General features: G+C 46.9%; 1 protein-coding gene across 12 annotated transcripts in view; it reads right to left on the bottom strand.

Annotated features, from left to right (window-relative positions):
* The window catches only part of LOC115203634 (potassium voltage-gated channel subfamily KQT member 1), a 33,026-nt gene that overhangs the window by 9,985 nt on the left and 10,284 nt on the right, over positions 1-12,757 (bottom strand). For 3 of the 12 annotated variants that reach the window (XR_003880215.1, XM_029768513.1, XM_029768518.1), the window contains exons 3-13: positions 9,843-9,969; positions 9,247-9,325; positions 7,469-7,565; positions 7,018-7,158; positions 6,564-6,674; positions 6,170-6,265; positions 5,580-5,696; positions 5,120-5,258; positions 4,838-4,855; positions 3,923-3,979; positions 3,623-3,746 (exon numbers count right to left, since the gene is read on the bottom strand). Coding sequence is in view for 10 of the 12 variants with exons in the window: in XM_029768513.1 (XP_029624373.1) it covers positions 3,623-3,746; positions 3,923-3,979; positions 4,838-4,855; positions 5,120-5,258; positions 5,580-5,696; positions 6,170-6,265; positions 6,564-6,674; positions 7,018-7,158; positions 7,469-7,565; positions 9,247-9,325; positions 9,843-9,969 (1,106 nt within the window). In the remaining 2 variants the exon portion in view is untranslated. Of the gene's footprint in view, positions 1-1,297; positions 3,747-3,922; positions 3,980-4,827; positions 4,856-5,119; positions 5,259-5,579; positions 5,697-5,931; positions 6,018-6,169; positions 6,266-6,563; positions 6,675-7,017; positions 7,159-7,468; positions 7,566-9,246; positions 9,326-9,842; positions 9,970-12,757 lie in introns of those variants that run through there. The other 9 variants (XM_029768509.1, XM_029768508.1, XM_029768510.1 and 6 more) reach the window with 7 other exon arrangements.

The raw sequence follows: 12,757 nt of genomic DNA, 5'->3' as shown, positions 1-12,757 counted from the left end.
ACTAACTTTAACCCCTGGCCTAGACAACCATACACACCAAGCCTAAACCTAGAAGACCCTGCACTAACTTTAACCCCTGGCCTAGACAACCACCCATGGATGTAATCACGCCCGCTCGCCCTCTCTCTCTCTCTCTAACTCTCTCTCCCCCTCTTTCACCAAAGTGACACTTGGGTGACAAGAGGAGAAATGACCTTGGTAGTGTGGGTCTGGACTGTGTCTGTCTGTTTGTGTGTTTGTTGGGGACAACAACAAGGCAAGCATATCAAAGGAGCTAAAAGTGACAGGAAAAGGTCATGTCATTACTGGTGTCAACACCCTGGTCTAAATAGCCACTCCCTCTCTCTCTGATCTCAGAGCAGCTGACACTGTGACCAACACAATGTTAGATGAGGACCTCTGGCAAGCAACGTTGACTCCTCCTACTTTCTTTAGGCCAAAAACTACCAAGATGAGTTAACATCTTTGATTTGACACGTTATGAATGTCTATAGGTGCTACTCGGTCAATGACCGAGTGGGAGTCTTAAACCAAACTACAAACAGCAGCACTATCACGCCCCCTCCCCTGCTATCATTGTGCTAAAGATTGGTGAATCATTTTGTCTGTTATCTACCAGGGAGCTGAACAGTAGCTGCCTGCCATTCATGACCTCTCCAGTGTCCCCCCCCCCCCCCCCCCCTGATGGGAAAGAACAGAGCTACCTCCTCGACTGCCCACCACTGCAATCAGGATAACATAAACAGGAACAAATTGGAACCTTATCTTGTTGGTCAAAATACACCACGTTAACTCATCAAAACAATTGCAAGAAACATTAAAGGCCAGTAGGAAAATCCAGGAACGTTTTACAAATCGCAAATAACTGCTGTGTCATCTGAGCAAAATCTGCCCATAATAAGCCTGCATCTATCTATAGCCAGTAGCTAGTAGACACCCATTGTTGGAGTCACAGGCCCCAATCAACCAATGATATACCTTACTATACCTGACAGTAGCCTATCGGGGTAAAACCATTAGCCTATAACACACAGAGATCACTAGAGGACCTGATGTCATAGATCCTCATAGTTACACAGTGTGCTGATAATGGCAGCCATTTTAGTGAAGGATAAATCAGTCTAATATGCCTAGAAAGTGATTCTTCTTTTCTTTCTTATTTTTTACACAATTTTGTACATTTAACCTTTATTTAACTAGGCAAGTCAGTTAAAAACAAATTCTTATTTACAATGACGGCCTACCCCGGCCAAACCTGGACGACGCTGTGCCAATTGTGCGCCGCCCTATGGGACTCCCAATCACGGCCAGATGTGATACAGCCTGGATTCGAACCAGAGACTGGTTAAGATCGATGCGCCACTCGGGAACACAGTGGTCCCTGCTTGTTTAATTAAGGAGCGTTGTTTAATGGGGCCGTGCTGGTTTCAAGGGGTTTAGCAGGCAATGGGGCAGAGAGAGGGTCCCAGTTAATGATGTCCCTGCATGCAATAGCCAGCCTGACCCATTACCCCACTGTTTAGTATGGAGCCTTCAGGGACAGGAACTCAGCCTCATTTACACCACTTTTCTCACAGAGGTCTATATCACAGTGGCTTTCACTATGCCCATGATACGCATACTATGCAAGTGTTTTTGTGTGTGTGTTTGCGCATGCGTCTTTGTGTCTATCTGTGTGTGTCCTCAGGGAGCTAAGTCTTCAGGTATCAGACAAGGTTAGTCATCATCAAGAGAGCTGCAACCGCTGTTACGGTAACTGAGGCGCAACCGCTGTTACGGTAACTGAGGCGCAACCGCTGTTACGGTAACTGAGGCGCAACCGCTGTTACGGTAACTGAGGATCAGGCTGGAAATAGAGCACAGACTGAAAGGGAAACAGACTCACTGTGATGATGTCATTATGAAGGGACCAATCAGAAAGCAGGGTTATGACAATGTCATTATGATGGGACCAATCAGAAAGCAGGGTTATAATGATGTCATTATGAAAGGCGCAATCACAAAACAGGGTTATGACAATGTCATTATGAAGGGACCAATCAGAAAGCAGGGTTATGACAATGTCATTATGATGGGACCAATCAGAAAGCAGGGTTATGACAATGTCATTATGAAGGGACCAATCAGAAAGCAGGGTTATGACAATGTCATTATGATGGGACCAATCAGAAAGCAGGGTTATAATGATGTCATTATGAAAGGCGCAATCACAGTGCAGGGTTATGACATTGTCTTATGAAGGGACCAATCAGAAAGCAGGGTTATGATGATGTCATTATGAATAGATCACTTAGAGAGCAGGGTTATAACAATGTCACTATGAAGGAACCAATCAGAGAGCCGGCTTATGATGATGTCATTGTGTCATTGACTCACTGTGACACGTGGGTGATAGACGACAGACTGTGAGGGGGAAACAAACTGACTGTGACACGTGGGTGATAGACGACAGACTGTGAGGGGAAAGAAACTGACTGTGACACGTGGGTGATAGACAACAGACTGAAAGGGAAACAAACTGACTGTGACACGTGGGTGATAGACGACAGACTGAAAGGGAAACAAACTGACTGTGACACGTGGGTGATAGACAGACTGTGAGGGGGAAACAAACTGACTGACACGTGGGTGATAGACAACAGACTGAAAGGGAAACAAACTGACTGTGACACGTGGGTGATAGACGACAGACTGTGAGGGGGAAACAAACTGACTGACACGTGGGTGATAGACAACAGACTGAAAGGGAAACAAACTGACTGTGACACGTGGGTGATAGACGACAGACTGTGAGGGGGAAACAAACTGACTGTGACACGTGGGTGATAGACGGCAGACTGTGAGGGGGAAAGAAACTGACTGTGACACGTGGGTGATAGACGACAGACTGAAAGGGAAACAAACTGACTGTGACACGTGGGTGATAGACGACAGACTGTGAGGGGGAAACAAACTGACTGTGACACGTGGGTGATAGATGACAGACAAAGGGAAACAAACTGACTGACACGTGGGTGATAGACGACAGACTGAAAGGGAAACAAACTGACTGACACGTGGGTGATAGACGACAGACTGAAAGGGAAACAAACTGACTGTGACACGTGGGTGATAGACGACAGACTGAGGGGGAAACAAACTGACTGTTTACATGTGGGTGATAGACGACAGACTGAAAGGGAAACAAACTGATGTGACACGTGGGTGATAGACGACAGACTGAAAGGGGGAAACAAACTGATGTGACACGTGGGTGATAGACGACAGACTGAAAGGGAAACAGACTGACTGTGACACGTGGGTGATAGACGACAGACTGAAAGGGAAACAGACTGACTGTGACACGTGGGTGATAGACGACAGACTGAAAGGGAAACAGACTGACTGTGACACGTAGGAGATAGACGACAGACTGAAAGGGAAACAAACTGACTGACACGTGGGTGATAGACGACAGACTGTGGGGGAAACAAACTGACTGACACGTGGGTGATAGACGACAGACTGAAAGGGGGAAACAAACTGATGTGACACGTGGGTGATAGACGACAGACTGAAAGGGAAACAGACTGACTGTGACACGTGGGTGATAGACGACAGACTGAAAGGGAAACAGACTGACTGTGACACGTGGGTGACTGGGGTCAGAACACACTGGTCCTCCTGGTCCAGATCGTCCCCAAAGCTGCTGTTCCTCTGGAGGGGACGAGGGGGCTGCACCTCCAACAAACCAGGGGTCTTTTTCACTGCCAACACACACACACAGTCCCAAGCATCGCAGGCACACACACACTCAGAATATGCATAGCCAAGTGACAGAAGATTTCCCTATGATCTTATAATGTAATTTCAAAAAATCCATTCAAACCTTTCACATTTATATATTTCTGTAGCGAAAACAAAACAGCTCAGTGCTTGTTACCTGGGAGTGGCGAGCTGAATGTAAGGGAGGAAAGAGAGGTCCAGGACTGCTGGGTATCTGTGAGACCAAGAAGAGGAGGGGAGGGAGGGATGGAGACAAACACACAAGAGGATCATGTAGCTAGCAATCTAGTAGATACATGATCCTCTGGGTGGGATGGGAAAGGCTGGGAGGCAGGCTTTCTATGGGTCATGGAGGTGGAGGGAGGTGGGGGCTAGGCGGGATGGGAAGCATGGTTTCTGGGTGGGAACGGAAGATGCAGGCAGGTGGATGGGGACTAAGGGGGCAGTGGGTTATCTTTGTATGCATTCAAATATATTTTTTAGAAAGCCTTCTTTACATTAGCAGTTGTCACAAAGTGCTTTATAGAGACCCAGCCTGAAACACCAACATGCTACTGAGATAATCATGATAACAAGATAGAATGGTGGCACAACTGAGACATTTTGAAGGGGGTTCCAGAACCACTACAACCTCTATGTGCTGGAACCCACACATTCAACTGAAGACTGATTTATCTGCAGTTGACTGACTAAAGGGTTATGTACCTATACACAACTGTACAGAAGGAGCGGGCAGTGAGAGACAGATATAACAGTAAACGAGACAGTGATTGGCCAAGAGGACAGCTGCAGTGATTGGTCAAGAGGACAGTGACAGATGCAGTGATTGGTCAAGAGGACAGTGACAGATGCAGTGGTTGGTCAAGAGGACAGTAACAGATGCAGTGATTGGTCAAGAGGACAGTAACAGATGCAGTGATTGGTCAAGAGGACAGTAACAGATGCAGTGATTGGTCAAGAGGACAGTAACAGATGCAGTGATTGGTCAAGAGGACAGTAACAGATGCAGTGATTGGTCAAGAGGACAGTAACAGTGACTGGACAGGAGGAGTGGACACTAACAGGAGCTCACCAAATCCTAGGGCTTCAGCTAAACAGAAGCCAGAAACAGCAGATAGGGAAAAAGAGAGGGAGAGAAAGAGAAACAGAGAGGGAAAGAGAATAGAGAGTGTGTTGAAAACCGTGGGAAATGTCTGATTCATGAATTAAATTAATCATAATTCAATTGACAGAAATGGAATTGGCTCTGATAAACCCTGGCAGAGTGCCATTAAAATGTGGGTGAACTGCCCCTTAGGCTACTCCAAGCCACTAAGATGCAGTGTAAATATATATAGGAGTACCCCTCTCCTACCTGTACACACAGTGCTGTAGACGTCAGAGCTGAGCTCCCTCCCACTATTGAACACAGAGTCGTAGGAGATACTGGGAACAGTGGGAGAACCAGGCCCGTCGTCCTTCTCACTGCTCTTCAACTTCCTCCTCAGCTTCACCTGTTTACAGAGGGACAGATGTGAATGGATGGATGGATGGATGGATGGATGGATGGATGGATGGATGATGGATGAATGGATGGGTATACGGACGGTGGGTGGGTGGATGGATGGATGGGTGGGTGGGTGGGTTGGTGGGTGGATGATGAATGGATGGATGGATGGATGGGTGGGTCAATGGACGGATGGACAGCGGATGTCTGGATGGGTAAATGGAAGGGTGGGTAAATGGGTGGGTGGATAAATGGATGGGTAGATGAATGGATTGATGAATGCAATAGCATCGATCTGATAACCAGTGATTCTATATGCACAGCTGACCGTTTTCTTGGGCTTGGGACTGGATACAGAGGAGCTGGGCAGAGCAGGTCTCCTCCTCACAAACATCTTGAAGGTGGCCGAGTCAGGGTTCTCCACAGCAAAGACCCTCCATGAAGTCTGGACAGAGAATGTGATCAGGAAGTAAACAGACATTAACATTGCAGGTGACTACTAGAATCTACACCACAGTTGACTCGAGATGAAGGTACTTTTAAGGAATAGTGAGGAACAGATCTACCTAACCAATCTCCACAGCATCTCCAGAATAATAGGTTTCCTGAAATTCAACAGTTGTTGTGAAGTAAAAGAGCATGCTGGTTTAACAGAGATAAGAATGGGCCGAAAAGCTCACTTCACGGCTAGCTTGAAATGTCGCCAATTGTGCCATCGAATTGGATCCTTTTCTATAGCTCAACTGGTTGGTACGTTGTCAAGGAGGGTGGTCAAGCGTGTTAGCGAGGCAGAGGGCCCCGGGTTTGAGCTGTGGAACAGACAGTTTACTCTGAGTTGTAATCAGAGAGGAGGAAGCTAATATTGCTTATCTAGCACAGTGATGTCGGTTTCACTGGGACTGTCTCTGTCAGACTCACCTGGATGAGAATGGCAGCTGCAGGGATCTGTCTGTTGAAATGCTTCTGCCTCTGTTTCTGTTGAACCTTCAGGGCAAAGCCTGAACCCAGGATCCCCTGCAAACAAACGCAGAGGATTACTACACTAGAAAAGTGGGGGTGTTACCTAGTACCATAAAGGGTTCTTCAATTGTCCCCTAAGGAGAACCCTCTGAAAATAACTATTTTGAGTTCCAAGTAGAACCCTTTCACCACCAAAGGGTTCTACCTGGGTTCTACCTGGAGGGGTTCTACCTGGAAGGAAAAAAGGTTATCCTATGGGGACAAATGAATAAGCCTTTTTTTCTAAGAGTGTGCTTCACGTTGTTACTGATGAACAAACAGTATCTTTCCACCTGGTTACTCCTGCACTTACAGCTGGTAGGGCGAAGAAGGAGATGGCAAAGACTGAGAAACATGATGCAATGGTTTTACCGATCCACGTCTGAGGCACCTTGTCTCCATAGCCTATAGTTGTGACGGTCACCTGCAAAAGACAAAAGACTGCTAGAAGAGTCATCCCAAACATCTGCCCTGTTAAGTGAAGCCACACACACACACACACACACACACACACACACACACACACACACACACACACCAGTGGAGGATGCTGAGGGGAGGACAGCTCATTATAATGGCTGTAACAGAGTAAATGGAACGGCATCAAACACCTGGAAACCATGGAAAACATGTGTTTGATGTATTTGATACCGTTCCACTGATTCCGCTCTAGTCATTACCATGAGCCTGTCCTCCCCAATTAAGGTGCCACCAACCTCCTGTGAAACACACACACACACACACACACACACACACAGCAGCCTTACCACCCCCCACCACAAGGCATCAGCGTAGCTCTCAAACTCATTGGCTCCATTGCTGTCCACAGCATCCTTCTCTGCCAGGTACACAAAGTAGGAGGAGAAGATGAGCCCCAGGAAACCAATGTACAGCGTGGTGATGAGCTCCTGGAAACACACACACAGGCACACACACACACACACACGCACGCACGCACGCACGCACGCAAAGGCACACATACACAAAGACACACACACACGCACGCAGGCACGCACACACACACCCACACGAGACAAGTTATTTAACATAGTTATCTAGAGGAAGAAAGTTATTAATAACGAAGAAAAGTTTGTCGCTCAGCATTAAATTAGGAGTGTGTGTTAGTGTTTGTTAACTCTGTTAATCTGTGCAGTGAACAACTCATAATAATAAAAATCCATGGTATTTATATAGCGCTTTTCAAGGATCCAAACTAACCTGCCTGTGGATGAAGACCACAGAGCCCAGCAGACGCCACGTCCCTCCCTGCCGGTCCACATGGAGCATACGCAGGATCTGCAGGAAGCGAATCCCTCTGGAACGAGAACACACTCTCTGTGATCGGGGCTCCAGACAAACATTTTCTCCTGATGGAACTGCTGGCACCAATTTGTTTTTCTGTGCCATCACACAATATAAAACAATTAGTAATCATCTGATAAAATGATTTAGTTATAGACAGACTACTGAGATGGTATTCAAGAAATAAGTTGTTTCATCTAATATGTCCATGCAGGAATGCATGATTCAACGAATCCAGTGATGTCATGAATTTTGGGACAAATAGTCTATAGTTGTTTTGTTCAATAGAGATACATTTGCCCACGTCTTTTATGTACAATAATATCATAGGCTGATTTATTTAGGACTATTTCACCACCTGAGTAAGTGGAAACACCAAACACATTAGCTTGATCGCTAACTGTAAAAATAATACCCACTGCTGGAGGCCATGTAGGATTCTAACACTAAAATCAATAAAAAATGCTTCCAAAGCTGTTTATTACCCACAATTAGATTTTGAAATGTTACAGCCTATACAATCGGAAGAAAATAAAAATCTCCTGGAAGGCGGGGAGAGAGTGAGTAAGTGGCTCGCTCATTACAGCAGCAGGCCCCAGCGAAACAGGCACAGGGGCAGAGACCTTCATTACAGCAGCAGGCCCCAGCTAAACAGGAACAGGGGCAGAGACCTTCATTACAGCAGCAGGCCCCAGCTAAACAGGCACAGGGGCAGAGACCTTCATTACAGCAGCAGGCCCCAGCTAAACAGGCACAGGGGCAGAGACCTTCATTACAGCAGCAGGCCCCAGCTAAACAGGCACAGGGGCAGAGACCTTCATTACAGCAGCAGGCCCCAGCTAAACAGGCACAGGGGCAGAGACCTTCATTACAGCAGCAGGCCCCAGCTAAACAGGCACAGGGGCAGAGATCTTCATTACAGCAGCAGGCCCCAGCGAAACAGGCACAGGGGCAGAGACCTTCATTACAGCAGCAGGCCCCAGCTAAACAGGCACAGGGGCAGAGACCTTCATTACAGCAGCAGGCCCCAGCGAAACAGGCACAGGGGCAGTGACCTTCAATACAGCAGCAGGCCCCAGCGAAACAGGCACAGGGACAGAGACCTTCCTTACAGCAGCAGGCCCCAGCTAAACAGGCACAGGGGCAGAGACCTTCATTACAGCAGCAGGCCCCAGCTAAACAGGCACAGGGGCAGAGACCTTCGTTACAGCAGCAGGCCATAGCGAAACAGGCACAGGGACAGAGACCTTCATTACAGCAGCAGGCCCCAGCTAAACAGGCACAGGGGCAGAGACCTTCATTACAGCAGCAGGCCCCAGCTAAACAGGCACAGGGGCAGAGACCTTCAGTACAGCAGCAGGCCCCAGCTAAACAGGCACAGGGGCAGAGACCTTCATTACAGCAGCAGGCCCCAGCTAAACAGGCACAGGGGCAGAGACCTTCATTACAGGAGTCATGAGGATAATAATTCACATGACTATTTGACCAAATCATGGTTTCAGCCAAGTTTAGAGTGAGGTGACCATGTAGAATGTGCAGCTTGCACCAATGCGACCAATACATTTTTTTAACTCGCCATAGCCAAGTCAAAGGTATAGCCAAATGCAACTAAATGGTCGCAGTCTGGAGCCCTGCATGATAGTGCTGGAAACGTAGGAAACTTTGGACATGAGAGTCGAGGGCCAGTGTCTTACCTGACAGCAGATGTGGCAAACACCTGTCCATTGGAGCCTACTACCAGCACGATGATGGAGGCCCCCACTACAATCAAATCTGCAGAGAAGCACACAGTAGAGGGGAACCATGTTACAGGAGGGGAACCATGTTACAGGAAGGAGCCATGTTACAGGAGGGAGACATGTTACAGGAAGGAGCCATGTTACAGGAAGGAGCCACGTTACAGGAGGGAGACATGTTACAGGAAGGAGCCATGTTACAGGAAGGAGCCATGTTACAGGAAGGAGCCATGTTACAGGAAGGAGCCACGTTACAGGAGGGAGACATGTTACAGGAAGGAGCCATGTTACAGGAAGGAGCCATGTTACAGGAGGGAGACATGTTACAGGAAGGAGCCATGTTACAGGAAGGAGCCATGTTACAGGAAGGAGACATGTTACAGGAAGGAGCCATGTTACAGGAGGGATCCCAGGGTTGTTGAATTGTCACTGTTACTTAATTAGGATATCTATTTGCATACTGAATGCAAATAATTGCCATTATTGTACATGTTTTTATCTTATTTTATCTGAAGACTAAGGATGCCCGTGTGGAGTTCGTTCCAGGCACTTGCCGATGATGGAGATAGGCTTCCTGGCAAAGCGCAGCCGGCCCCAGACGCCAACATATTTACTACGGCACCCTGCTGACCACAGCCGCACACCATACTCCACACCGAATAACACCACCAGCGCGATCTCCTGTTAAAGACAGAGAGTGGTGGTGGGGGGGGGGGGGTGTAGAGAGAACTTTTGTGAGTGTAATGTTCACTGTTAATTGTTATTGTTTATTATCTATTTCACTTGCTTTGGAAATGTAAACATATGTTTCCCATGCCAATAAAGCCCCTTAAATTGAGAGAGAGAGAGAGAGAGAGCGACAGAGAGAAGGAGAGAGAGAGAATGTAGGAAAATAGGAAGTGATTATCAGATAGGAAGAGGGAATAGAGCAGGTGATAAAACTAAAGGCTCAGACACACCAACAGCTGGCCCAGAGTACTTAGCACCTCTGAACGTCATTTGAGAACCAAGTGTGCACTGATTTTACATGTAGAATGTTGTGAAATATGTCGTCAGTCAGACATCTCCAGCTGGTGGTCCCTAAAACCCAGCGTGCTGAACTATCTTCAGCCCAGCACTACATCCAGGATGTGTGATGTGTGCCAGCCTTCAGGGAACCACAACAGGACTAATATATGATCGGGCCATGTGTTGTGGTTATTCATGTCACATCCCCTAGATTGTAACCTTCCTTTTCCAGGAATGAGAATTAGACCAAAAATGAAAGCAAACGGTCTAAGGATGGTGCTGGAGGATTGGTGCTGGACTATCTGACATAAAAAGAAAAGGGGACAGTGAAAACACTTTATTAAATAAAGGTTGAAATTCAGGTCATGTGACATGATTAACCAAAACCCTGGGCCCTAGTACACTATTGGTAACCAGGCCTATTGCTTCTAGTTCCTTTGTCCCTGAATGGACAAAATAACCAATATGTTCCTATACATCAAATGACTCCCAGTGCATGACATGAATCAAACAATGAACTGAAATGAATGCCAAATGACTCCCAGTGCATGACATGAATCAAACAATGAAATGAACGCCAAATGGCTCCCAGTGCATGACATGAATCAAACAATGAACTGAAATGAATGCCAAATGACTCCCAGTGCATGACATGAATCAAACAATGAACTGAAATGAACGCCAAATGGCTCCCAGTGCATGACATGAATCAAACAATGAACTGAAATGATCGCCAATGCAATTCCATTCAAATGTTCAAGTTTAGCATTTAGCAATTTAGAAGACCAATACAAAATCAATAACTTTTAATGGACTTTTAAGAGTGACAGATGCCCAACATATGTTCCATCTTGGCGCTGGGTAAACACATGTAAGTATCAGGGCTCCCGAGTGGCGCAGCGGTCTACAGCACTGCATCACAGTGCTAGAGGCGTCACTACAGATCCTGGTTTGATCCCGGGCTGTATCACAACCGGCCGTGATCGGGAGTCCCATAGTGCGGCGCACAATTGGCCCAGCGTTGTCCGGGTTAGGGGAGGGTTTGGCCGCAGGGTAGGCCATCATTGTAAATAAGAATTTGTCCTTAACTGACTTGCCTAGTTAAATAAAGGTTAAATTAAAATAAAATCACGCAAGTGCCACAGATGCACTAGGTTACTCCTTCCAGGAAGAGAGAATCTACATTGGACCTTGTTAACATTGAGTAAAGTGGTGACCTCACGTGCAGTGGGGTGCAAACCAGACAAAGGAAGAGCTGTTGTTGTTGTGGTGGGGATGGGGGAGCGGGGCGGGGAGGGGAGGGGAGAGAGGAGGACAGAGGGCAGGGTCATCAGCCTTGAGGTCCAGTCATTCCACCTTTTGGCCCCTTTCTGATCAGACTTCCTAACGTAGTTATACTGAGGTCAGACACTATGTGGCACTAAAATATGGACACAAAAAATGAAGAATCAAATCCAGGGATCTGTATATAGACACATACGACCACAGAAAAAAGCGCTGTCCCTGATCAGTTAACATTAAGTGGGTAGTGTCATGTATCTGCTCAAAACAGTCTTTCCTGTTCTGACGACTCACACATCTCTTTCTTTATTTTTCCTATAGTTGAGAAACAAAAGAGGGACAACTGTCCGAGCAGAGCTAGTTTAGGGCCCCTGGCAAACAGAAGGGCCTCTCTAGTTAGGGCCCCTGGCAAACAGAAGGGCCTCTCTAGTTAGGGCCCCTGCTAATCCCACCTCTGCAGGCGCAGATTAATCTGTGATTCTGGGCGTGGTCCTGATGAGTGGACAGCATCCTTTAATCCTGTTAGACACTGGCTGAGGTGAACTTTCAACCTGCGTGTGTGTGCCCTTGTGGCCCCCACACTCCGACCCCGCTCCCGTCTAACCCTAATCCCTCGTTCTCTCGCTCTTTCCCCTCTTTCTTTCTCCTCTAGGACGACTCTCAAGGGTAGTCCCCCTCTTTCCTCTCCTTTATCTCCATTCCTCTGACTGCAGAAGGGATCTGTCAGCCAGACTAAGCATACAAACACAAGAGCTGTTTAACTCAGCAGCTGGTCAGTGGTGTCTAGGTTTGAGGGAAGGATTTAGGGTCAGGGTCTGGATGGGTTTAACAATTCAGAGTTGCTTTGTCTGACCGCACAGATGTCACATTTAGGGATGCGTATATATGTCAACATAGATCTGTGAGCATGGACAAAGTTAACAGTGGTTTTGGTTCACAAATAATATCATTTTGACTATGGCTATGCAGACCCATCCAGGTGGATGCTACATATTGGTGATGAATGTGAATGAGTTTCCCTCATACAATGAAGAGCGCTTCCATCCAATCAACTATTGTCATTACAGTATTATTCCCTAAAATGAGACATAAAGAATGAAATGGTCTTTAGACAGAAGGATAGGGCAAGGAATCAGACAAGGGCGAAGATGAAATGCAATGTCAAATGCAGGTTTGGTGT

The sequence above is a fragment of the Salmo trutta genome, chromosome 12, assembly GCF_901001165.1.
Source record: "Salmo trutta chromosome 12, fSalTru1.1, whole genome shotgun sequence".
Classification (NCBI taxonomy): Eukaryota; Metazoa; Chordata; class Actinopteri; order Salmoniformes; family Salmonidae; genus Salmo; species Salmo trutta.
Note: the sequence above shows the minus strand (reverse complement) of the source record. Positions and strands in the feature narration are given on the sequence as shown.